This window comes from Blennius ocellaris (assembly GCF_963422515.1).
Source record: "Blennius ocellaris genome assembly, chromosome: 10".
NCBI classification, from domain to species: Eukaryota; Metazoa; Chordata; class Actinopteri; order Blenniiformes; family Blenniidae; genus Blennius; species Blennius ocellaris.
In genome coordinates, this window is record NC_137659.1 from 13,272,484 (window position 1) to 13,297,419 (window position 24,936).

The 24,936-nt window shown below is 43.3% G+C and overlaps 4 protein-coding genes across 5 annotated transcripts; 1 reads left to right on the forward strand and 3 right to left on the reverse strand.

Moving 5' to 3' along the window:
* Positions 1-139: 139 nt before the first annotated feature.
* On the reverse strand, positions 140-2,679 carry zte38 (zebrafish testis-expressed 38; the record flags this gene model as incomplete). Its single annotated transcript, XM_080503042.1, has 11 exons — positions 140-167; positions 347-417; positions 516-718; positions 824-972; positions 1,056-1,123; positions 1,228-1,254; positions 1,329-1,349; positions 1,468-1,504; positions 1,643-1,706; positions 2,334-2,478; positions 2,632-2,679. The coding sequence occupies 11 exons, from the start codon at positions 2,677-2,679 to the stop codon at positions 140-142; spliced, it is 861 nt and encodes a 286-aa protein (XP_080359168.1).
* Positions 2,680-4,037: 1,358 nt separating this feature from the next.
* prdx1 (peroxiredoxin 1) lies at positions 4,038-7,653 on the reverse strand. The gene is made up of 6 exons (XM_080503146.1): positions 7,571-7,653; positions 5,875-5,991; positions 5,546-5,699; positions 5,339-5,461; positions 4,954-5,084; positions 4,038-4,451 (listed from the first exon to the last, which is right to left on the reverse strand). Exons 2-6 carry the CDS (start codon positions 5,978-5,980, stop codon positions 4,369-4,371), a joined length of 597 nt encoding a protein of 198 aa, XP_080359272.1. The 5' UTR covers positions 5,981-5,991; positions 7,571-7,653; the 3' UTR covers positions 4,038-4,368.
* Positions 7,654-10,916: 3,263 nt separating this feature from the next.
* LOC308135007 (histone-binding protein N1/N2-like) lies at positions 10,917-14,377 on the forward strand. The gene is made up of 14 exons (XM_080502871.1): positions 10,917-11,010; positions 11,140-11,245; positions 11,762-11,842; positions 11,997-12,103; positions 12,179-12,562; positions 12,645-12,721; positions 12,807-12,880; positions 12,953-13,026; positions 13,176-13,364; positions 13,461-13,618; positions 13,707-13,772; positions 13,864-13,956; positions 14,053-14,168; positions 14,255-14,377. The coding sequence occupies exons 2-14, from the start codon at positions 11,145-11,147 to the stop codon at positions 14,259-14,261; spliced, it is 1,527 nt and encodes a 508-aa protein (XP_080358997.1). The 5' UTR covers positions 10,917-11,010; positions 11,140-11,144; the 3' UTR covers positions 14,262-14,377.
* Positions 14,378-15,547: 1,170 nt separating this feature from the next.
* Positions 15,548-24,764, reverse strand: gpbp1l1 (GC-rich promoter binding protein 1-like 1). Of its 2 annotated transcripts, none has more exons than XM_080503808.1 (12): positions 24,746-24,764; positions 21,767-23,111; positions 21,268-21,382; positions 19,787-19,916; positions 18,558-18,886; positions 18,293-18,368; positions 18,007-18,203; positions 17,700-17,843; positions 17,107-17,262; positions 16,452-16,576; positions 16,277-16,379; positions 15,548-16,185 (listed from the first exon to the last, which is right to left on the reverse strand). In XM_080503808.1, exons 3-12 carry the CDS (start codon positions 21,325-21,327, stop codon positions 16,015-16,017), a joined length of 1,491 nt encoding a protein of 496 aa, XP_080359934.1. In that variant the 5' UTR covers positions 21,328-21,382; positions 21,767-23,111; positions 24,746-24,764; the 3' UTR covers positions 15,548-16,014. The 2 variants fall into 2 exon arrangements, with proteins under 2 accessions (XP_080359934.1, XP_080359933.1); XM_080503807.1 differs by lacking the exon at positions 24,746-24,764 and adding an exon at positions 24,683-24,714.
* Positions 24,765-24,936: the final 172 nt, after the last annotated feature.

The window sequence follows — 24,936 nt, forward strand, 5'->3', positions numbered from 1 at the left end:
AATTATGACAGGAACTTAACAGTTAGGTTTTACCAAAACTGAGACAATGTTCCATTAATAATAAAAGAAAAATGATTAGGGTGGGTATGTTGTTGTTTTTTGTGCACTCCTCTTGTTGACTAAGAGCTTCTTTTCTTCCTCACGAGAGTTTTGGCAGGGGCTTTTCGCTGGAACAGACAAACAGGTGGTGATAACGGATTCCAATCTTTATGTTGCAGCCATACGTGGAGTATAAATGTACCTTTACCACTCGGGCCTTTGGTCTCTTGAACTGTGCCGATTCTGTTAAAAAAAAAAAAACAACAGCAGCCGGTTAAAGCTTTTGTTGACTAAATCTCGCTATTACCGGTTGCAGCATGCAGCCTCACCGTCTTCCGAAGGGAAATCTTCGTCATTGTGTATTTTCCCGCAGGGATCCTGTAAGCAGGTGCGTGGAAACGTCGCGATGAGCCGACATATTCACAAAATGCAACCGCCGAGAAACGAGTCGATAACGTGATGAAACTCGCCTTTACCGTGTCTTTCTTTGGAGAAAGCTGCTTGGATTCCCTCCTCTGCAGCTGCTCTACCCGACCTTGCTCCACCAACACATCCACACTGAAGCAGTGGAAGCCCGTCTGCACCTTGCCCACCTTGAAGTGCACGGCGTGGCCTTCGAACCACAGGCTGTCACACTGTGCCTCCTGGAAGCCCGGCGGCTGGTAGTCAACCGGGGTGACTTTGACAGATAAGCAGCATGTGAGGGTTTGTTTTTTTTTGTGTGTGTTGGAAGTCACGGCGAGACTCTTCAATGAATCTTGAATGACACACGAACGCATCTCACCGTCATCGTAGTAGTAAAGCTTCATGGTGAGGTGCACGTTGTCGGGGAGGGGCTCCATGTTCTGCATCAGCAGGTAGAGCTTCCTGATCAGCACCACAGAGGCTTGCTTGGTTTCGTCCAGACTCACCTCCATCTCCACACCGTCGTTCCTGTCGTATCATTTCGGTAGCAATTTAAAGTCAGACCGCTTGGCAGCACTTCGTATACATGTGAGGCACGGGGCTATTCGAACCTGACGATGTTGAGCTCTGGACCTTGGGAAGAGTATCTGATCTTGAGCAGGTAGGACTCAATGATGCACTGCAAAGCCAGACCGGGTCGTCAGAATCTTTCACAAAGGTGATCACGCGAACAACTTCAAAATCTTTACAAATGGAAAGTTTTTTGTTTTTTTTTAAACTCACATCTGGTTCATCTGGATTGGTGTAGACCTAAATTAGAAAAATAACCAACACTGTAAATACAATCAGCACGAAATACAGCAGTCGTCATGTGATTTACTTACCCCGATGTACACAACCTGGAGCTTTTCAGGATCCAGACAGAAGCATTTAACAAAAAGAATAAGTGACAATTAAAAGACCAAATCACCACACACAATATTACATTTTTAAAGTAATAAAAAAAAGGTGTGATAAACTTACATATTGCTTTTCTAATGCGTCAAAGCAGCCCATCATCCTGGGTAAACCATTTGGGGAGAACATAAGAACATCAACTGCTGATAAATACTGCATATTTACACATTGGCACTGGATCTGCTGTTCTGCAACTGAGCGTTGTTACTCAGCCAAAATAGAATAGAGATATTATATTTACCATTTCACAATTTGGTTTGCAGCATTGTGCGTGCAGTTTTCCCGCAAAATCTTGAGGCACACATCTGTTTTCGAAACACATACATGAATTTTTCACTGTCATTATTACAACATGTTTTTTTTGTTTGGTTTTTGTTTTCTTCAAAATCCATTAAAAGGAGATTTTATGGATGTCAAATACACCTGGAGTTGTTACCAGTTTATCATTTCAGTTGAGTTTTTAAATTGATCTTCAGTTATTGTAATGATCTTAAAAATGAAAAAAATTACCTTTTAACCACATAGTATGCAACCCTTTTTAAGGGTATAATCTTTAGAATCCCAAATCCAAATTGTATAAATTCAATCATGGTTTGTTTAGAAAAACAAACAAAACATGGCTTTGTAATCACTTGTTTCCTATTTATGGTTAAGTAGCATTGGTAAGTCTCTGACAGTGCACATTCAAGCACTTTTTAATACATAAACATCAATAAGGTGCCTTGACTCAAACAAATGAAAATCTAACTTGGCATCCTTCTTTAGTCTTGACTATTTAATCGAGTATTTTATGGCTATAGTGTCAAATTTTAAGCTCAGTTTCAGGAGAAACCGGAAGAAATGTGAAAGTCAGTTACTGAATATGATAAAGAGTGAAATACTCTGCACGTGAGTGTGTAAAAACATCCTTTATCACTATAGTATTTGTTCACCTTCCAAGTATTTGGACCTGTAGGCCTCCTCGGGGAAGATCCCTCTCAGGTAGGTGATGTAGGACACAGTCACGGCCATCATCCGCTTGACAAAGACCAGAGACTCCTGCTTGGTTTTTAAGTCATTCGGGAAAAAGTTTTTCCACTATTAAAAACAAACAAACAACAAAACACAAATTTAAATGGCAAAACTGACCTTAACCAACCGCAACTGCCGGTCACGTCACGGTGTGAAGGTAGAGATTACAGCTAATAAGCAGGCATTAGTTGTTTATTAGCGTTTGTTTTGTGTTCATACCTCAGCCGTGGCCTCCTGCTGTTTGACCATCGTTTCCAGAGAAGCCATTTTTAGCTCCGGCTAACAGACCGAGCTAACGGGTCACCAATACGTCTTAGTCCGAGATGTAAACTGCTTTCGGCGAGTGCTGGTTCAATATCTCTCTACCCTGTGGGTTAATTTGGTCAAATTAAAACGCTAAACTCACCGGGAGAGGCGCGATTGTGTCAAATACTCGTTTTTCCCGCACAAAACGCAATGACGTCATTTAATGCGGGGGTGGGGGGGGGGGCATGCAGGTGTTGAGCTGAGGTAATTGGGCTTTGGGAGGTCACGGGTTCGAACCCCGCGGCTGGATGGAAAAAAAATAAATATAAAGCCAAACTTCCGACTTTCAATGACTTTCTGACGCCCCCCTTTTAACTGTGTGATTTAAACTATTCTGTTTTTACAGTATTTACGTTCTCAAATATACTTGTCTTTCTCTATATATGGTTCTTTTATGTATTCATATGTGTTTATTAATCTACTGAACTGAACTGCCTAACTTTTTAATACAGGTTCTGGCTATGATTTTGGTTGGTTTTGACAGGTGAATGCTTTACTTACATTATTTAACCTGAGGAAAGTGTTTATCATATTATCCATCCATCCATCCATGTTGTTTACTGCTTTCTCCCATGCAGGGTTGTAATGTGCTGAAGATGTCCATCACAGGTCCAGCACAGAGAAACAGACAACTGAACACACTCATATTCACATCCATGCTTTTGCATTGTGGGAGGAAAACAGATTACCCTGAGGAAACCCTCACACACACAGGGAGAACATAAAAAACTCTACACATGAACCTTCTCACTTTAAGGCCAGAGTGCTAAGGGGGGGAATATTGAGGTCAACTGTCTTATATAATGATCAAGCATATATTTTTTTTCTTTTTCTTACAATAAAAAGTATGAAGATCTATGTCATCTGTGTTGCATTTGCTTCGATTACTCCCACAAGCACAACACACGTGTTCTCGTCAATAGCATTTAGGTTCAAGATGGATTTGGACTGAAGCCAAGTACTAGTAACAAATCTGTAACGGACACTTTGATTTATCATTATTCACACAATGGTTGGGAGACTCAACCTGAGACATGTACAATGTTATGCATGAACTGTAAGGCAAGCGGAAATATTTTATTCAATTTTATCTTTAAACACATCAACAACAGCTTTGTTTGGACAGTAGTTCAGTTATTCAAATGATAATATTTGCCTGGTCGTCAAATTACAAATTTATACCACTTTTGGAAGGGAAATTACTTTAAATTCACAATGAGTCTTGTTCAACGTCAAGTGTAGTGGGAAGGGTAGATGATGGCTGAATCAAGATGATACAACCTTCTAAATATATTTCGAAATAACTGATACAATCTTAGCAGCTTTCAGCACTCTTTATTTAGATGTGAAACGTTTGTTGGGCACTGTAAAAAAAAACACAATAATGAAATAAAGGCTTTTAGGTCTTGTGTAACTAACATTATTAAGGAATGACAATAGTTGGCATTACCACAGTGTAATGCTCAGTGAAATTCTCCTGCCACGAGTGCATTGTTCAGGCAACACAAGACAGAACACAAACACAACATCGATGAATGAAAGAACCAGGTCCTCAACACTCCTCCACAGGCACAGTGGCTCGTATATTGTAAATGTAATCACAAAATGAAATCTCCCTACAGCAGGCAGCAGACTCGAGGTTTGGGCTCATTACTGCTTGGAGAAGAAATCTTTGCTTTTCTGGACGTCTGGTTTGATTGTGTCGCTTCCTGGTTTCCAGCCGGCTGGGCAGACTGAAAAGATAAACCTGTAATGAGTCCTGACCAAGAGATAAAACATCCACATGCTTCACAGGATACAGTTTAAAACAAGGACTTCTTTACATAGTAAACTGGTCAGTATGGCAAAGGTTTGGGTATACAGTGTAAAACGTCTTTGTTCCAGACTCTTCCCAAATCCCACATTTTGCCTGACTAACCTGACTATCAGTAAGCCTTTAGGGCACTTCTTCTTTTCTAAACAGCCAATATAATGTTTTGCTCAAAGTATTTATCTTGCCTGAAAACAATAGTTTAATTTTTCTTTGTGGTTTATCGATTTCATCTGTGCAGAAGCAGATTGTACTCAATTAAGCATTAAAAATATTGTTTTTCCAGTAACTGTAATTTCTTTGCCTGAACCAAGTACACTCCACTTTTATATACTTGAGAACAGAATTGGGCATGTAAGATCTATATTTATTTCCTATCACAGATCACTTCACAGTGCCACAGAGGTACAGGAGCGGAAACTCACCTTCTCCGTGCTTGTCCGTGAACTGAAAGGCTTGGACCAGACGCAAGGTTTCCTCAACAGAACGTCCAACCGGGAGGTCGTTGATTGTAATCTGCCTCAGGATGCCCTTGTCATCAATGATGAACAGACCCCTGAAGTAGGCAGAGAGCACTTTACAGATCAGCTCTTGAGAATGTTACTGAAGTACAGTTGACCAAACGCACAACTTTTCACAATAAGAGGGAAAAGAGAGTACGCTAATCGCCTCCCAAAGTCCTAAGACATGCATATTAAGTTAGATTGGTTAGTTAATCTTAATTGCAAGTAGGTGTGAGTCTGTGTGCAGCGATTGTGCTTGCCCAATTGGATTTCAAAAGATATATAGAAGGGTGGATGTTCAGCAAACCTGTAGGCAATGCCTTCATCCTCCTTGAGTACGCCATAGTCTGTGGAAATGGTGCGACGCGTGTCAGACACCAGGGGAATCTTCATGGGACCCAGGCCGCCCTGCTTACGTGGTGTGTTGGTCCTTTGAGAGCACACAAAGAAAATGTGAGATCTTTCTGAACGTAAAGGCTCACAATCGCCGTGAATGTTTAAGTGTAATGAATACCAGGCAAAATGGGAGAAGTGTGAGTCGACGGAGGCGGCTATGACCTCACATTTGATCTTCCTAAATTCGTCGGCAGCATCACTGAAAGCAATGATTTCCGTTGGACACACAAAGGTGAAATCCAGCGGGTAGAAGAAAAAGACCACGTATTTTCCTGCAGCGAAGGAAAGAGGAACAATAAGGCCAGTAAAACCACCCTATTACGGTGTAATTATCTGTGTTCTGTAGTGTAAATGAACTGAATTCTATTCCATTATAAAGCAGTGGATCACAAGTGGAGAGCGCCATCAAAGCAGGTCCTGGAAGTGAGTCGCCAGCTGTTGGTGTACCTCTGTAGTCCGACAGCTTCATGTCACCAAACTGTCCATCTGGCATCACTGCTTTCGCAGTGAAGTCTGGGGCCAGCTTTCCAATACGTGCGTTTCCTGCAGACATCTTCAATCTGACTGATGGACAGAGGAAGAAAACTGTGTGTTACACAGTCTGATATCAAAACCATAACAGACTATTGTTCACAGTGTATGTGGGGTCATGAATGAATGAAAACATTTCCTTTTTTTTGACTTTTTTTCATGCAAAGTCAACTAACTCTTTCTCTTTATATATTTCTAATGAAAACACTGCGGAATTTACAGTAATATGCCCATAATATGCTGCAGACGCAGAAAAATTGTTTTAAAATTCTCATTTCATGTACAAGATTAATATCATAATAATAAATAATAATATTAATATTAGTATTTAAAGCTCTGCCTTTAAACAACAAATTAATATAAAAAATTTGTTTTTCCAGAGTTAGGGTTAGATTCATTATCAATAGATTATTGAATAAATATAATTTCAGTGTTTTTCTTCTTATTAGTGCGCAACATCTCTGGATATCAGTCCTTTAGTTTATTATGTTAATAACAAAGAAGTGTCGAGACAAAACAAGACATTTAGGCTGCACCGCTATCTTTACAATATATTGATTAATCGACAGCAGAAATAGCGAGATATTTATCAACTTATTATAAAGAAAAATATTATTTACAGTATATTCGTAGAAATCAGACCCATGTTGACTCTGTCCTGCTATTTAAATTATTTTACTCCTGTCATGTCACCATTGACAGAACTTTACACACTTCTCATAACCATTCTAGACCATTTAGAATATCTAAGTAGATAATACATGCTATGAATAGAGCTTTGTTCGTGTATTACATCATCATTACAATCAGACACGCTTTTCAGTAGCTTCACAAACAGATAATTAAACTTGAAGCTATGAAATACACAACTGATAAAAGAGAAAGTAACCATCTGTAGTAATTATGAGCTGAGCTTGAACTTAAAGGTGAAGCAGAAAACATCCACGTTTTCGTCATCCATGTGAACAAAATTAATATGTGTAGGTCAAGGTTAATGTTCCCTTGGGTTTTCAGTAATGTAACTACAGTAGTCTTGAAATAGCCAATAAAATCTATTTAACTAATGATGGAAACAAATAGTACAGAACTTAAACAGGACCATTCGTGCCTTACAACCTGATGTCTCACTGTCTTTATATTACAATTCAACAGGTATTTAAGTCATATTTAGGACCAAACATTTTTCATTCAAACACCCTGCACTTCTACAAACGAAACGCACGAAGCATTTACACTTCTCTAAACCCACACCTGTTTCCGTGATTTGTTTCTTTTCTTCTTTAAACTCCAGTTACATGAAAAATGTCAACGTACGAACAAGGTGAAGGTTTTCTACAGAAATTAATTTTCTGAAGATACAGAAAATGGCAAATAAGTCTACATTTTAAGCATGAAACATAAACATGAACCAACAATCAATAACTGTCTCAAACTTGATCATGATTAAATAAATAATCTCGGTTTTTTTAGTTTTGAAACACTTGTTGCATCACTTTACATCTCAAAAAGTTTAGTCTGCCGTGGAAATGACACTTACAAGTAAATACAGCAGCAGTTTATAAACAAACTATGATAAACAAATAGATCATAAGAAGCAGACATAGACACGAACCTGAGTTTTTTTTTCTCTCTCTCTCGTTTCGGTACAAAGACACGGGCGGAGCTCAGAGTGGGACCGAGCCCACTCGAGAAAAGGCTTTTATACAGAAGTCACATCTCGCGAGATCACGGCGGGGAACGTGACTCCAGCTCATTCCAGTTCAGTCATTCAACACAGACACACACTCCCACTCCTCTATACAGCATGACTCTGCACTTTTCCTCTTGTGAAATCCACATCGTAAGGATGAGAAGGAAGACGGAAGAAACTGCTTTCAGGAAATGTTACATCGTAAAGACACATTTGTGTAAGCGTCTTATCTATAGAACTCAGTTCCTTCTTGGCACTGTGTTGCATTCAAGTCAAGTCCTTTATTTATAACATTGGATTCATTGGATTTATTAATCTGAAATGCAAACCTTTCAGTTCTCCAATTCAGGAGAAATACACACAGTCATGAGGTTTTGTCATATGACTTTTTCAGTTGGCTCACCAGCACACAAGAAGTCACACTTTCACATTTCATATGGCCTCTCTATCTGGTGTTGACGTACTCAAGACCGGTCCGGTTCTCGAGCCCACATTTTCAAGATCATGGTCTTGACTTGGTCTCTATGGTTAATCTCCATGGTCTATGATTAAACACTTGTTAGTGTTGATGCTCCAGTAAGTAATTTCTTAGCATCAGCTTCAGGCAATACAACTGCCCTTATTGTACTCTGAATTGTTTTCGTCAAAATTATAGGTTTTGAATTCCCTTCTACCCCAACCCAACATTCTAAGTTCCCTGCTCTTCGTCTGGTACCTTGTTGCAACATCTTGTACTTATCCAGATGGCTACATGAACACATTTTTCTCTGTCATATCCTCCCCGCTCACCACTGCTATATTTACCTAACAACTGGGCTGAGGAACTGCAGGCGTTCCTTGACACAAGGAAGGGCCATTCTGTTGGTTTATAAAAAGAGAAATAAAACATTTCTGTTAGGTTGGAATATCATAACACACGTGCAATGATTTGTATTGCATTCACCCCGCTGCAACCTTAGTTTCCCATCATTTTATGATTGTTTGCAATGCCTCACCCTGGAGGGCTGGATGAGTCATAATTTCACCTTTTTCCTCCTGCATTTCTGCAAATCACAGTGCGTTTCGTTTGTTTGTGGATTTTAAACAATAGCTTCATGCAAATTGTGTGTTATTTGAGAGGAAGGAAATGTTCTATGTTGCTTCCTTCCTGGTTTTTATGAGTAAACTAAATAGCACTGTTTTAATACTGTAAAATGTGATTTGAATGGCCTGTAGCTACATCACATTTCATGGAGTGGAAGTGTTATCCAAGCTCCTGCTGTTCCATCTTTGGCTGTGTAATCAAGTGTCACCCTCACAGGGGTTCATTTATGTGTTGACTCTTCAGGGTCATTGTTCAGACTCAGGAAGCTCATGTGTGACTGGGAGTGATATAATGTAAACCTCAGCGTAACGTAACGAGCATGAGACAATAAACCTCAAGCCAGAAAATGACTATGCACAAAAAAAGCAAAAGAAAAGCAATGAAATGGGAAGTGAGAGTGGTTGTTGTACAAATTACAGTGTGATTTCGATTTTGTGTTTGTTTATTTTGTTTTAGCTTTACCAGGACTTGTTTTACAGCGATCTGCAGTTAAGAACAGATTTAGAGATAATTGGAATAAATGCACCTTTTAGAAAGATCAATGTCAATTATCTACAGCACTTTAAAACAAGAGATTCAGCTCAACATGTGGTTTTCAGCAGTGAGTCTGTGTACTCTGGATAGGCAGGGCTGCTGTCGGCTCAATCAGCTCCCTCTTTTTCCTGCTGTCATCGACCAATGTCTTCGCACGCTGTTGCCATGGCATTGCGTCAAGGGTCAGATAAGAGGTGGAAGGGAGCGGACACACAATAAGCTCCTTTTGGAAGCACTGAGGCGAGCTTGTGATCAAACACTGCTCTGTGTTCATCTCCTGCCACACAATCTGCCCATAATTAGTGCATCTGGTGCAGCGCTGGTTCCAAAGCTGCTGGATGTTTAAAGAGCACTCGAGGAGCTATCATTCAGATGCATTCAGCCCAACAGAATAACAGATATGGTCATCTCTATCGCAGATTTGATGTGAATTGAAAAAGGCTTTCAAATGGCTGGTTGTTTAATCAAATAATAGGGAATTGATGCAGCTCTGTGATTACCATTTGTTTAAATATATGTATAGACGTGACTGTTTTGGAGAACGTAAAAAATTATAATGCACAAATGTCACGAAAGATCAAATCAAATCAATTTTAAAGTGTAAAGCACAGTGCAAGAGCAGTGTAGATTTCTTATGACATTATGGCTGTTAAAGCCATGTATTTTAATGATGACTGTGTGAGGGGGTTTGAGTGGGATAGTCACAGTGGGAGATTAATTGGGTGCCAGGTCCAGACTTGTTTTGAAGAGGAAAAAATTCTGTGGAGACAGCAGGAGGAGCTCAGAGGGGAGCTGGATGATCACTGTCCTTCACAGCAGGAAGTGACAGCAGCACACTTTCATCCAGGCACGAAGAAGCAAAGATACGCAGAGAACGACTTATATATGCATTGTATTGGTCTATTTTAAAGCTGTTGTTATGTTTCGCAAACCACCCATCTTCAGAAAGTCAGAGCTGAACCCAGGTGAAGGTCAAAGAACTCTGTAAAAAATAACACACACACACACACACACACACACACACACACACACACACACACACACACACACACACACACACACACACACACACACACTCTGATATAACTGTTGCTATCAAATGAACATTGGACATTAGACATGTAGAACATCCTGCAGAGTGGCATGATGATGACGATGATAATGATGATGATGATGATTGTTGTTATTGTTGCCCAGAGGCAGGTACTTCCTCTGCTCAGCTTTGAACACGAGCTGCGTTCAATATTACATATTTCGAGAGAACTTCACAATTTTTTTTTATGTGAAGATTTTGCAAAATATGGCCTCTCATTGATTTTTCAATTGCTCCTAACTTTGATATAATTTGCATTCAACCATACAGCAAATCTTTCACCTCAATTGTCAAAGTGTCAGATGCAGTTCTCAAATAAGTTGTCAAATGTGGCTTTCGATACCATGTGTGTGGGACATTAATGCATATTTGATGTGTGTTTGGTAAACTAGAGGTGTAAAGGAGCTGCATAATGTTAGTAGGCGGTAGTAGTAGTGGTTTTTGTGGCAGTGGTACGTCGTCTTGTGCTACTCGGTCCCTTTAAGAAATCTCCCGCGCTTTGTTTCGGAGTGCTGCACTGACCGGAAGAGGCAGGGACAATTCGCGCCAAATTGAAACAAGAGCGCGGTGGTCGACGGCGAAGCGACAGCAGACGAGCTCGAAGACCCTCCGACACGACTTCAGCCCTTCTTCGTCCTCGTATCTGCCAAGGTATGTCGTCCTCTGAGCGAACCGCCCGTCGGGCCGTTTACTCCGCACTCCAAACGCGTTTTTCCATTTCCTGTTAAGTAATTCATGTTCATTGCGCTGGTGCGTGGCGGTGCTTTGTCTCCCGCGAAGCGAACATGGAGGAGGCTAACAAGCTGATCGGCACCGGCAAGAAGCACCTGGTGATGGGGAAGCCGGTGGAGGCGGTGAGCGTCCTGCAGGAGGCCTGTGCCATGCTGTGAGTACCTTTTTTATTCAGGGAGACGAGCCACAGCTGCACCCCCATCCATCCATTCATTCATTAATCCATCCATCGACCGCTTCATCCCTTCATTTCACCGAAGCATCCGCTGGGTGACGTCCAGGCACACACTAGGAAAGCCCCGGTTAAAAGGGCCAGCAGACAATCTTTCAATCTCAGATTTGCACGATACACTTTCTTAACCTTGCTCGCAGCACGGTGAGATTATAGTAGAAACTACAACGCGTTTCCTGTGACGTTTAAAAAAAAAAAAACATACACACGAGGTAATTTAAAAGTTGCTTCTCACTAAATGTAAGCTGGACTTCACAGTGCACGTATGTCTTGCTTTTATACACTTTTATTTACCAGGTGTGAACAAATTCGACTTAATAGAATAATTAGCAGCAGCTTTAATTTTTTTACATTTCTTTCTCTTCTAAACTTCTCGAGTTTTGAGAGGATGAGTTTGTTTTAATTTGTCAATGAATCATATTTGTTTTCCTGTTTCAGAGCTAAGAAGTACGGAGACACAGCAGATGAATGTGGAGAGGCTTTCCTCTGGTGTGGGAAAGCACTCCTTGAACTGGCACGGTGGGTTTATGGCCTTTTTTTTTTTTTTTTATGTGTGTATCTTTCATAAATGTCTGTCTCCTGCCAGAGCTGTACAAATTGTGGATAATCATCATTCACCCGAACATGCTTTATGAGTGGAATCTATTAATCTGATGGCCTGCTGCTGTTGCAGGATGGAGAACTCAGTGCTGGGTAATGCTCTGGAGGGGGTGCCCGAGGAAGAGGAGGGAGAAGACAAAGCCAATGATTCCAAGTTTGAGAGTGCCGAAAACCTCGACGGTGAGTCGTTTCTCCTCCCGTTTCACACCGGTGAAGTCACGCAGCTCGTCCTCACGCTCTCATTCCTCCCGACAGAGAAGACCCGCGACGAGCTGAGGGTTCAGGTGTACGACGCCATGGCAGAGAAAGAGGAGGCGAAGAAGGCGGAGGAGAAGCGGCAGAGCGACGATGCAGACAAGACGGAGGCCGGGGAGAAACAACCAAAAGCTGAAAAAAAGGGAGACGAGAACAAGAGTGACACTGAAGGCAAAGATGACGCCAAGGAGAAATCGCCGGAGAAGAAACTGCCAGAGGAAAAATCACCGGAGAAGAAACTGCCGGAGGAGAAATCGGCTGGTGAAACGGCGGCTTCAAAGGACGACGAGCCCACCGAAGCAACGAAAGCAAAAGAGAAATCTGCTTCTCAAGGAGAAACGGCGGCTGATAAAGAAGAGTCGTCTGAAAAGCAAGAGGAAGCAGGTGAGTTTTCATTCTGGCTGATCTTCCCGTTTCATGGGACTTGATCTAAAAAAAAAAAAAAAAAAAAAACTGTTTATTTTAGCCGAGGAGGAAGATGGTGAAGATGTGGAAATGGAGAGCGACGCAGAGGAGCAAGACGACGAAGATGCTGCAGAAAAGGTACCAAACGCGATCGAGTGTTTAAAAGTGCCTGAAAATGAGCATCAGATTAAACCATTTAATTAAAAAAAAAAAAATTGCTCAGGACGATGAAGACGAGGTGGGAAACCTGCAGCTGGCCTGGGAGATGCTGGAATTGGCTAAAGTCATATACAAAAGGTAAAGATCAGAGCTGAGAGCAGATATTTTAAAGCTTTGCTATTTGAGCGTAACTTGATTTATTTTGTTAAGGAAAGAGACCAAGGACGATCAGCTGCTGGCAGCCCAGGCTCACTTGAAGCTGGGGGAGGTTTCTACTGAAACGGGTAATAATAATAATGCATTTTATTTACCAGTTGGACAAATGTGAACCTTTAGAAATAAATCCAGATGTGATCTGTTATTACAGGACTTTTGTTTGTTGTGTGATCACACTTTTGGTTCCTCTCCCTCACACTGACGTTCTGAATCTCAGGAAATTACGCTCAGGCTCTGGAGGACTTCCAGGAGTGTCTGAAGCTGCAGGTGGCTCATCTGGACCCGGACAGCCGGCTGCTGGCGGAGACCCACTACCAGCTGGGCGTGACCTACAACCTGAACTCTGAGTACCTGCAGGCGGTGGAGGCCTTCAACAGCTCCGCCTCGGTCATCAAGAGCCGACTGGGTAAGGGCTGCCCGGTTGCAACCCTGGTGCATGCTCTGGGGGGGAGGGGGCGGCGGCAGCCTCCGGGTAACGGAAGCTTCGACGTTGTGCTTTCAGAAAAACTGCAGCAGATCATCAGCAAGAAGGAGGAGACCCTGCAGAGCGAGAAGAAGGAGATGGAGGAGCTGAAGGCTCTGCTGCCGGAGATCCAGGAGAAGGTGGAGGACGCCACCGAGAGTCAGAAAACGGCAACGGAAGCTGTGAGGAACCTTTTGGTGAGTTTTCTACATCTTGTCCTGCTTTAAAGTCTCATTTTGATTCACGGTGTTTTGACTTTTCGATTTAAAAACTTGTCTGATTCAGGAAGGAGCATCTACATCATCCGCTTTCCCTGCAGCCACTGAGGGTCCGTCATCATCCACGTCAGCAGTAAGTTGTGCACTAATCGGTTTATATAAATTTAAAAACACACACAATCTGCTTGGTTGAATATTTGACTACATTTTGTTTCCTCCAACAGGCTGCAGCCGTTTCACCCAAGAAACTCGGCTCCCCGAGCAAATCGGCCCCCACAGCCCCAGTGTCAGACATCTCCCACCTGGTCAGAAAGAAGGTGAGGCAGGAACACCGTCGTACGGATTGTAAACCGGGGTCGTGCGGCGGTTTTAACATTTCTCACGTAGAAATTGATCAGTCTGCCGCATTTCAGAGGAAACCAGACGAGAGTCCCGTGAAGGAGAGCGCCGTCAAGAAGGTGAAGCAGGACGAGGAGAAGGCGACGGACACTCAGACCAATGGACACTCCAAAGTGATGGAAGTTGCGAAGTAAGTTTGGGAATTTCTGCACAAAAGGCTCTGTTTAACGCACGCATCGGCAACTGGAGTAATTCTGAAATTCTCGTCCGTTTCAGGGAGTGAGGCCCGTCTGCTCCGAGCTTTACCTCAGTTCAACGATGCATTTACCAGCCCGCCCCAAGTTGGGCCTTGACACTTGTTTGCTCTTGTAAATATGATGTGTATCTTTTTCTGTGCCGTTGTATTTGTGAATTTATAAACTTGAATAAATACTGTTGAATAAGGCTTGGATTTGCAACATCATTCCAACGGCAGAACGTGAACATGGGTGTCTTTAAGGGCCAATGAGCAGTCGGTATAAAGGGGTTTCACCTACAGAAGTGAAATGTTTTCTTTAAATCTAATGATATTACACTAGGGATTTATATGGTGCCATGAAGTAAACCTCGATTCAAATTTGTATTGTAATTGAAAGCATTTCATACTCTGGTATTTGTACTTCAGCATGTTTTTAAAGCTAATCTTGACTTTTCTTGCCAACTTGGTGAAAAACTTATCATTCCTATAAATATAGCTTATATATGCTCCCCTTTTCTGGTTCAACTCACCTCTTCAAAATCCCTGTAATTACATTGTTCCACTTTTCATTGTTTGATTTGAAATGTACCTTAAATGTCACTGAGGACCGTTGACAAAGGGTGTGACCTTCAGTAGCCTTTAGTGTCCTCCTGCCTCCTCCCACACACTTTCACTTGATTTGACACATTAAATCCCACAAACTGAACACGGCAATCAACTGGGAACCGGCCTCATAACGGTCTGAAAACACAATTACCCATCAGACCACTGCTCGTCATCTTGACTCGTCAGTAGAGCTGCAGGAGGAGACGATACCGGCCATATCACTTTACCTCTCCAGTGGCTTTATGAAACTGAAAAGCAGATGTATAAATATACAAGATAAAACAAGTCCTTTTCAAAATCTAAAAATCAGGCATAATTAGATGACTCTTTAAAAGGCTGAGGTTTGTGAGCAAAAACGCTGTCATTGACATCCACATGAAAAGCATGTTGCTTTTGACCTCAGGGTTGTTGCCTCTATAAGCTCTATTGATAATTGACCTTTAAATAAAGTCATCTCCTGCCATTCGGCTGCATGGCTCTTATTTTTCCCCCCTTCAAAGATAAAGGATATCTCAGTGGGGATATTTCTGTGGCACCCAAAAAGAAGCATGACAATCACATACGTAACCAGGAGTAATAGGTGCTCAACATGTGGTCGGCTTAACATACAAGCAAACGGTCCAACGCGTTTCCCAACGATCCAGTAAAACGCTGTAACCCAAGGCAGAAAGAGTGAAAACACCACAGGAGCCACATTCATATTGAAACATATCAGCTTGTCAGGAACCAATTTTTATTAATATCATTAATAATGTGTCATCAGCATCAACAATGAAATGAGTTAGTCTGTTTAAAGCAGAATCAAGTGTGCATTCATTGCCCTTCTTTTCTTGATGAACACTTCAGTTCCACAAAGCGAGGAAGAAAAAGGAAGGGGGTGGGGGGGTGTGGGCTGGAGGGGTGCGGGGTTCGAATGGGGCAGGGTCTGCAGTGAAGGAGGAAACGCAGGGAAAAGGACGCCTGGCAGAACAGGAATCTTCCCCTTCACTGGGATATGATTGGTTTTTCCCTTGTGCAAGAACGACAAAAACAAAACAAAAAAACCCCAAAAAAATCAAAAAGGAAATTCGAAATGGTGCTCTAGAAACAAAGATGAGAGGAGGAGGGGGGGTTGCTTGCTGGGATGAGTGTGTTGGCTGTTGTGTCGTTGTTGTTGTTGTTGATTTTTGTTGTTTTGTTCCATGAAGCCACGTTAGGATTTAATGCAGTCGTCGTCGTCAGAGGTCTGGCTGCTGCTACTGGTTTCGGACTCGGAGCCCTCCTCGACGTGCGCCTCCGCCACACTCCTCCAGGGGGTGAAGTGGAGGGTCACGCCCCGTGTCCTCGGGAGAACCCCGTTCCTCTGCACGCCGTTTCTCTTCAGCTGCTCGAGACGGGCACAGACACCTCGCGTCAGATAAGCGTGCACGGACGCGATGGGAGTGACCTGGTCCCCCCTGCCACGACCGCCTCACCTGTTCGGTTTTCGTCTGGAACTCCCTCAGCTCGTCCTCCGTCAGAGGCAGAAAGTTGTCGTCGTTCTCCGGATACTCCTGCCAGCCCATGGCCTTCAGCAACCTGAGGCCAACACAGAGCCACGTTACGCTAGGCCGACTCTGCGTGTGCGAAGCGCGGCAGCGGCGTCCTTACCTGTGCTCTGCCTCCAGGGAGCTGGACAGGTGCTCGGTGTCGGAGTCGCTGAGGGAGTAGGACAGACCGTTCTCGTGGCAGACCTCCTCGCTGTAGGCTTTGGGCTCCGGGGTGCTGCTTTCACCCTGGGGGGGCAGACGGGCCGTTAAAACCTCTGAAAACCGCAACAAGGAGCCAAAATCTAAATGTCGACTGTGCGTTTTGCTGACTGAAGGGTGACTTTCATGTTGCAAAAATAAAGAGAAATTTGTTTGGGATTTACACTCAGGACATCGGGGCTGCACCCTACAGCAAATCATCTGCCTCCATCCAACTATTTACTGTTACACCAACAACCTCCACGTCATCATTCACTACATCACTGAATCATCTTTTCTCACTCGCTCTGTGACGGACCATCAATCCAGAAAGTTACAAATCCAACTGTTAAACTTCACCATTAAAACAAACTACTGTGAACGAGAATGAATCTTGTTGTTCCTTGGTGATCGTGCCCTTTGATTACTTCCCGATGCAATTCTGATATTTTAACCACACGTTCACACGCATTTGAGACTCTTGATGGGAGACCAAATGCAGATCACTTCTAAAAACAATGAATCCAGATACAGTCCGACAATAAACGTGGTGTTATTCCAACTAAATGTCTGCTCACCTCTCCTGAAGTCCCTGGGCTGCTGCTTGTCGTCAGCTCTCCGGTGCCTTCGTCCTTAAGAGCTCGCAGGAACTCACTCTTACGGTCCGGACCTCGACGCATCAGCTTCAGCCTTGACGGAGCGATATCTATAGGAGGAGTCGTGCTGGAAGAATGCTGCACGCAGGAGCCGAGCAAGTCGAGGAAAGAAAGAAAGGAAGGAAGAAAGAAAGAGTTCAAGTAATTATTTTTCTCTACTGAGACATCAGTGTAACAGCTGTGAAATCATTTGGACAGTTTAAAGTAGGTCAAAAATGAGCAGACATTTAACTGGCTGAACACTGGGGGAAGGAATATAATCTGCCAGATTAAAAAGCATAGCCGACTGTACTCCGCAAGAAGATTACACAGTTTTGTTTTTTATTAAGCAGAGAAGTAGTTCACCAGATTGCTTGTTCTCCAAATGATGTTATTCGAAATTTTGAGAACATTTCATGAATAAAAAGTAATTTAAAGTTAGTTTAGGGTTTAGTTCAGCAAGCTGCTGCAGCCAAAACTACCAACATCACACTATATACACACTGCTGGGGGGGGGGGGGTTGGGCCTTCTTTACCTCTTTTGGAGGGTTGTGCGGTGGTGCGCTGACTGGGGTGCTGGGTTTGGCTGCAGACACGGGGCTGGTGAAGACTGAATCTCGGCCTGGCATGTGAAGACCAGACTTGGTAATTTCTCTTCCACCGGATTTCCATTGGGTGCTCTGGTAGGGAACACAGGTGGCTGTTAAACGATGATACTTCACTCACACTCACACACACACACACACACACACACACACACACACACACACACACACACACACACACACTCGCGTGGCGGAAATCAAACAGCTGGATGAGCTTGATGTGGCGGCGGCGGCTCACTTTGGTGGGGGCCACAGCGGGCTTGGGGACCAGGTTCTTGTAGACGCTGGAGCCAGCGATGGGAGTTTTGCTGCCGTTGGTGGGCAGGGGGCCAGCAGTGGCAAACCCTGCAGAGAAGGCCGTGCTGGGGTCCTCCTTGGAAACTTTCTTGATAACCAGCATTTTGGACACCATCTGTTTGCCACTCGGGGGATTTTCTGCAACGCAACCAGGGCAGATAATGAAACGCTACAAAAGGAGGTAACGCAGTCGAGCCGGTCACACGCCGACCGGTTCGAGCTCTTACCCCAAACCCCAGCATGGGGAGCGACTGCTCGCATCTGAGTCCCAGGCTTTCCAGTTGTTTCAGGGTTGAGGGAAGGCTGTGAGAGGCAGAGAGAGGATCCGGATGAAGTGCAAACCTCGTTCACGTGCAAGAGCACAAGGCGCTGACATAATTCATCTCACACTTGTTTGCTTTCAACCTCTTAAAACAAATGCCACAGAGATCGACCGCGACACCAGTTGTCCGACTCGACACCGAGACGAGAACGGCAAGGTTTCCAACTCACAAAGTCCTCCTCGACAAACTTCAGCTTGTCGTCCTTGCCGTCCTTGCGTTCCTCGTTGGGGAACTTGTCCTGGTACGAGGTGCCCTTGCGGGGGTGGAAGTTCCCATTGCGCTGCCGGTGACCCCCCTGCCTGTCCCTGTCGCCTCCGACCCGTTTGGGGTGGCGTCCCTGGTGGTGGTGGCCGTCCTGGGGACCCCGAGGAGCTCCGTGCCAGCTGGGCGTTTCCTTCCAACAAGAGCCCCCCACCAGCCCGCCGTGCCCGCCCTTCGCCACGCCCGAGTCCACAGAGTCATGCCTCAGGAGCAGAGAGGGCTGCTGCCATCCATCACCTCCACAGGGGGGCAGAAACACAGGACACGTGAGAAGGACGCCGCAGCAGATAGCAGACGAAACTCGTCTGTACGGGCTTCAAACTCTACTGCTGTGCTACGTGGTTGATGCAAACGACTCCTTCAGTTCAGAGACTTGGCCATAAAAACATGACTGTGGATGTTATACAGGTCACTTTCCAGGGTCTCCCTTTCATAAATATGCTTTTCCGTACAATCTCAAGTCTACCTCGCTTTTTGTTTTGGTTGTTGATGGACACACAGAAAAGACAGACTTCCCGTGTCCCGCCCAGTTTGAGTTGAAGTCAATTGATTTGGTTTACAGTTGCATCGGTCACAACCCAACTTGAGTTTTCCCTACAGTTTTTACACTTTAATTTAAAAATATTTAATTTGAAAACCTGACAGTTGTTGCTGCTCCCTATTTATATTTTGAACAGTTGTGTTGGAATCAGTAACGCAACAAAAAAAAAAAAAGAGTGAATCGGTTCATCTCCTTTTTTTTTCTTTCTTCCCCCACTTCTTGCTGCCTGGCGTCTTCCTCAGACTGTTGATACGTACAAACTGCTCTTGATTTACGTCTCCCTCTGCTTTGGGTTCGTCTGTCGGGGCAGGACAGCTTGTACTGATTCTCTTGATTAGCCCTCCAGACTCAGTGACACTGCACAACTTCCAGCTCTGCTCGGCTCCGAGCGGAATGGCGCTCCAACTCATGGACGTCATTTACACAAACAAATTCTAATAAAACAAAAGCCTGTGTGGGTGTACGTGTCCTTGAATAATTCCTTTAGCAAGTCTTGCTCCACTTCATGGTGCTACACCGGCGCTCAAATGTGAGGAGATTACATAGCAGGGGGTATTAACTTGGCTTAAACCAAAAAAGCGGGTCTTCGTGGTTACCTGCCGGGGCACGCAGGGAGCCGTTGTTGAAGAAACCATCGGAGGAGTTGTGGCGGCGGCGGCTCACAGCGGTTCGGCCGTCTCTGTGGTAGTGGGGCTCACTTTGCTTGTCGAGGTTGGCAGCAGGGGACTGGAGGAGGGAAAGGGGGGGGGGGTCATCAAGAGGGAGAGCATGCAACACTTGTCTGTCATTTAGATGCCTCCATCTCACCCTGTCCCCCTCCTTCACGCGACTGGACCCAAAGTAACCGTGACAGCTTTTCGGAATATTTGTAGTTTGTTTGAAAGTTTAATGTTCAATCAAATTGACTTCATACCGCACTGTTTCTCCTCTGTTGAAGACAAAAATAACTCCAGAGTGAAAATGTCACTCGTGGCATCTTTTTCCAGCAAAGTAAAACGAAAAAAAAAAAAAACCCCAAACAAACAGTATGAACACCCGATCATAACAAAAAGGCTGATGTAGAAGTTAATTATATCAGAAATTCTCCATGTTCATGGTGTGCAATCTGTGAGATACAGACATGACAGCCAGTCTGAATCTTCATCAGTTGAGGTCCAAAGATCAAATTAAATAGTCTTCTTCAGCCCATCCCTGTAAGCGTGACCCTGAATTTGTTTTTATATCTGCCACAACAATAACAAAAAAAAACTAAATGAAAAAAAAAAAGTTTCAAAAAATAAAAAATAAATAAAAACCCCAACTATATTAAGAATGAAACTATCTGCAGCCCTGCAGAGTGAATGCAAACAGATCCCGGAAGACCAAACTACACAGAGGTGAAGATACTTGTCAGTGGAAATGTTAGTCAGTCTGCACTCGAGATTTCCATACAAACTTAAATATTTCAAGTCATATTGTTGACTTTTTTGATTTTAGCTTAAAAGTCACCGAGATTAAAAAACAAATCCTGTTTTATATTGATCATCTACAGTACAGCTATATGGTAAAAGTAGTGTACACACTGGATGGGTCTCCAGTGAGCACTGTTGGTTGTTTCAGTGATTTCCTTCAACAACAACACTGCTACTGCAACATTCACTTTAAAACAAAACTAATTTGTGCTCTCTGTAATGCACAATGTGACGGAGACATTTTTTCCTTTTCTCCACTTGCTGAAAGTCTAACGGAGCTGATCACATCAATCAGCAGGATAAACAACAAATCCTCTAAAACAGTTTGGTCAAAGAATGGAGATATTGGTATCATGTAGTCCGAATGTTGAAACGTGATCCGATGACGAAGCAGGATATGTGAGGTCAGTTTTTGATTTCCACTGTAAGCCAGAAGCTCTGATATGTGGCTCATGCAGCTTCGAAGAGCTTCAGTGTCAATTCAATATTTAGTGGATGAACTGCTTGTTTCTTAACTAAGACAAATAGTGTGTATATACGTATACGAGTTAATTGTGCAAGAAGATAAAACCTTTCAATGTATGCCGTTTTAACGACACATAATGCATACAGTGACATACACCTACCTTGGCAGGCTGGGGTGTGGAGAAGTTAAGCCAGGCAGGGACAAAGTCATGCTGCGCCATTTAGGTCCAGTGTTTCCGGTCAGTGGATTGAGGCATCAAACCTCATGGCCAGGATCTAACGAAAGACCAGTGAAGACTATTTTAATACTCAGTTCAGGTGACTTGAAGCCCACACACACACACACACAAGCGTCTTCGACAGACAATCCAAGATCCCTTTCATTTTTGACTTCATGTCATCTCTTTCAACTGTTTTTCAAACATCAGCAATTTAGATTTCATTGCACAAAAGATCTCCCACAAGACGAGCAAGTCCTATTCTTAGCAGAAAACAACAAAGCTTGACTCGCTGCAGCTGTGATTGTAAAGCCTGGATGGAAAAAACATTTGCGTACGGCAGAATGCGGGCACTTTTTGCACGGTATGGAGTAATCTAAACAGTACACCCGTGCGTGTCCGTTCCTCTGTAGGGAAGCAAGTGGAAAAGCGGCGACATTACCCCAGAGTCTGATGCTCTGAAGTCCTCAACCTCCTCTCGCAGTCCGGCTAAGGTCTGTTGCTCAGGCCTGCTGGCACCGATCACAGAGCGAGTGCACCGACGGACGAGGAGCAGCACACTGAGCAGCCCTTCTCCACCTCCGCCAGGACAGCGCAGCCCCTTTCCCCAGAGGCAGGTCCCTTCGTCCAGGGTGAAACACTTGGAGATGGGTCAAACGATTGTAGGAATGATCTGGAATAGCTATCCAGAGAATTGGCTGAGCGGGAAGCGAGATTGTGAAGCAGAGGTGTGGAGCTCAGTGAAGAACAGGTTCAATCTTTGTGGAACTAGAATCCAGGCGGCTCTCGTTAGAGGGGGGGGTGTCACGTCTCTGACAATTGCTACAGTTTTCAGTCCAGGTAACCTTTTACCCAATGGACTAATTTCTTCAACTTACTCGAATATCCTGATTGGCAAAAAAAAAGAAAAAAAGGAAAAGAAAAAAAAAAAGGTTCTGATGGTGATTTGTCACGATGACGAGGAAGAGCAAGACTACTGCGAGGAAAGAGTCTGTGAAAGTTGTCTGTCCTGAAACATGGACAGCAGCGTGTGCAGCAGTTTCTCTTTGACACCAGATGGAGGGAAAGAGAGAGAGAGAGAGAGAGAGACAGGTGTTGTCCTGCCACACTGTGTGCCAGTATGTTTTTTTGTTGACTCTTTTACCGAATCATTTTATGGTTTCCGTGCAACATGCAGAAAAGAAAAAAAAAAAATTAACTGAGAAAGTCTTATATTGGCAACGGAGGACACCGAAAACCACTGCTCACCTCATTAAACTGGTGAAGAGACTGTCTTGGGTTGAAGAAAAGAATGCGTAAAGGTTGAAAGTCACATGACAATGAAGGAAGTGAAGCCCTATGTTACATCGCCGTCATTTTCAGGTTGGGTTAGTGAAACCGAGTCGTCGCTGGGTGATGCATTATAATGACACTTTCAGCTTTGAAAGATTTGCTATCACATTTGGAAGATGCCCATTTATCTATCTGCAGTTTTCTTACTGAAGCAGATATAGGATGTAGCACTGATTTCATAGATATGCAAAATGAAAACTCAAACAGGCCAGGAGCAACAACGAGCAAAAAAAAAAAAGAAGAAAAAGAAAGAAAATCTCTGAGAAGAAAATCCTCAAGAGAACAGGGACACAACTTCTTCTGTGGAAAAACAGGCGAAAGCAGAAAAACAGCAGGTATCCAAAATCTGTCAGGTGGGTTGATCTTTTCCCTCGAGTGTGTGGTTTGCCTCCGACACACAAACCTTCGGTGCAGTCGTCAACTTTCTTGTGAGAATTTGCACAGGAAAACACTACCTGCAATGAACAAATAAAAAAACAATTTCAGATTGAAAAATAAATGAACATTTACACAGTTTCTCGCTTGTTTTTTTTTTTTTAATAGCATGTTGTCTAAAAAAACAATACTTTATCAAAGATGTATAACTATAAGAAGTGCGGATACAACTACTTTATTGAACTGTTTTCTGCGTATTGGATCAGATTTAAAATAAAAAGGCACTTGAGTACTTGAAACACGTTTAAAAGCAATCTAAATCACAAAACAATAAAAGGACACAACAAATAACTACTCAGACTAATCATAACAAACACGTTTTGTTTGTGTTGACACATTTGTAACGTGTTTGTTATAATTGACACAGCCTGGACGAGCTTCTGGTACAGTATAGCGCTCCTTTTCTAAATTCCCTTAATAAATGCTGAAGATACCTTAAAATTCACAAGACAGTCAAAGTTAACAAATATGCTTCTCCTGGCACTTCAAACACATTTATGGTTGGTATAAGAAACAACTCTGATCTGTGATCCTCGACACACTGAAAGCTGGCTCCAGTAGTAAATTGTGTTGGCTTTTGCAAGTGAAATATTTATACGAGTGTAAAAATAACATGGACACCATCTTTCTGGTACCTTTGCACAGACAGTGGCGCTCAATGCTGTCTGTAACGTCATGTCAGTCTGAAGTTACAATGCACAACGATTATTTAACTCTATGTTGGGTATAGCAAAATAAAACCAAAAAGAGAAGCACATCAGCCTGTGCACAGACGAGGAATAGTTGACGAATCTCCACTGAACTATTACATAACAGCCCAACATCAATGAGTGGTGGCTCCAAACAAGACATTTACATCCCTTTGTAAGCATGCCCACATGGATGATGACTGCAGAGACACATCCGAGTGTGGGTAGTACTCCTCTAAGCATTCGGATCCAGTCTGGATCACTCTTGGATCCACAAATGATGCAGCAAACCATTTAATCTTAGTACAACGCACATCTCATGAAGCTCACATGCAGTGCAATGGCCAAGCTTAAGAGTCCGCCTAGATAACGGATCACGTAAAGTTAGCCAATGTTGGTGACTAACTACAAACGTTGACAATTGCGCTTTAACTTAGCCTCCAGCTAACTCGGCTTAGTTATCTAAGGTTATCATTAGCGTAGCAACTGTTAGCAGTTAGCTGGCGGTAGCTAGCACGTTAAGTGGCCCAACAAAAGTCCTCGCGTCCCGAATGAGTTGGCACACTTGGGGGGTTTAGCCCTGTAGAAATGCAGTTAGTGCGCCCAAGGTACCTGAAAGAGTGTATTTCGGCGGTTGTCACGGACAGAGAGTGGAGGTAAACAGAGCTGGCTTCGTTGGAACAACACAGTTTCAAAATGGCTACCTTAGCAGCGGCGGCACACATTCATCAGCCTGCTAAGAGCTAACCAGCTAACTGGCACTGTTTTATGCCATAAAGCTCCCCGGAGAGGGAGATTCATTCACATATACATGGATTCTGCAAACACGAATGACAAAATAGAGGTTTCCCCGCGTTAATCCCGGGCCTGTGGATGTTTGTTTGGGTTTTCTGTGCTCTTACCACTGGCGCTGCCAATGCCTCTACCGTGCTGCGTTCAAAACATACCGTCATTATGCAACTTACCTAGGTTCCGAAGTGTTTTAAAATCCAAACAGACAAAACAGTGGTGTTTCTTAAATTACTAATTCCCCATAAACAAAATGTATTGATTTTCAACGTGATGTTTCTGAGTATTCAACCTAAAACCCAAAGAGCATACGCAGATAATACTAAAAGCGTTATTTTGATACATTGAACACAACTTAATACCTCCC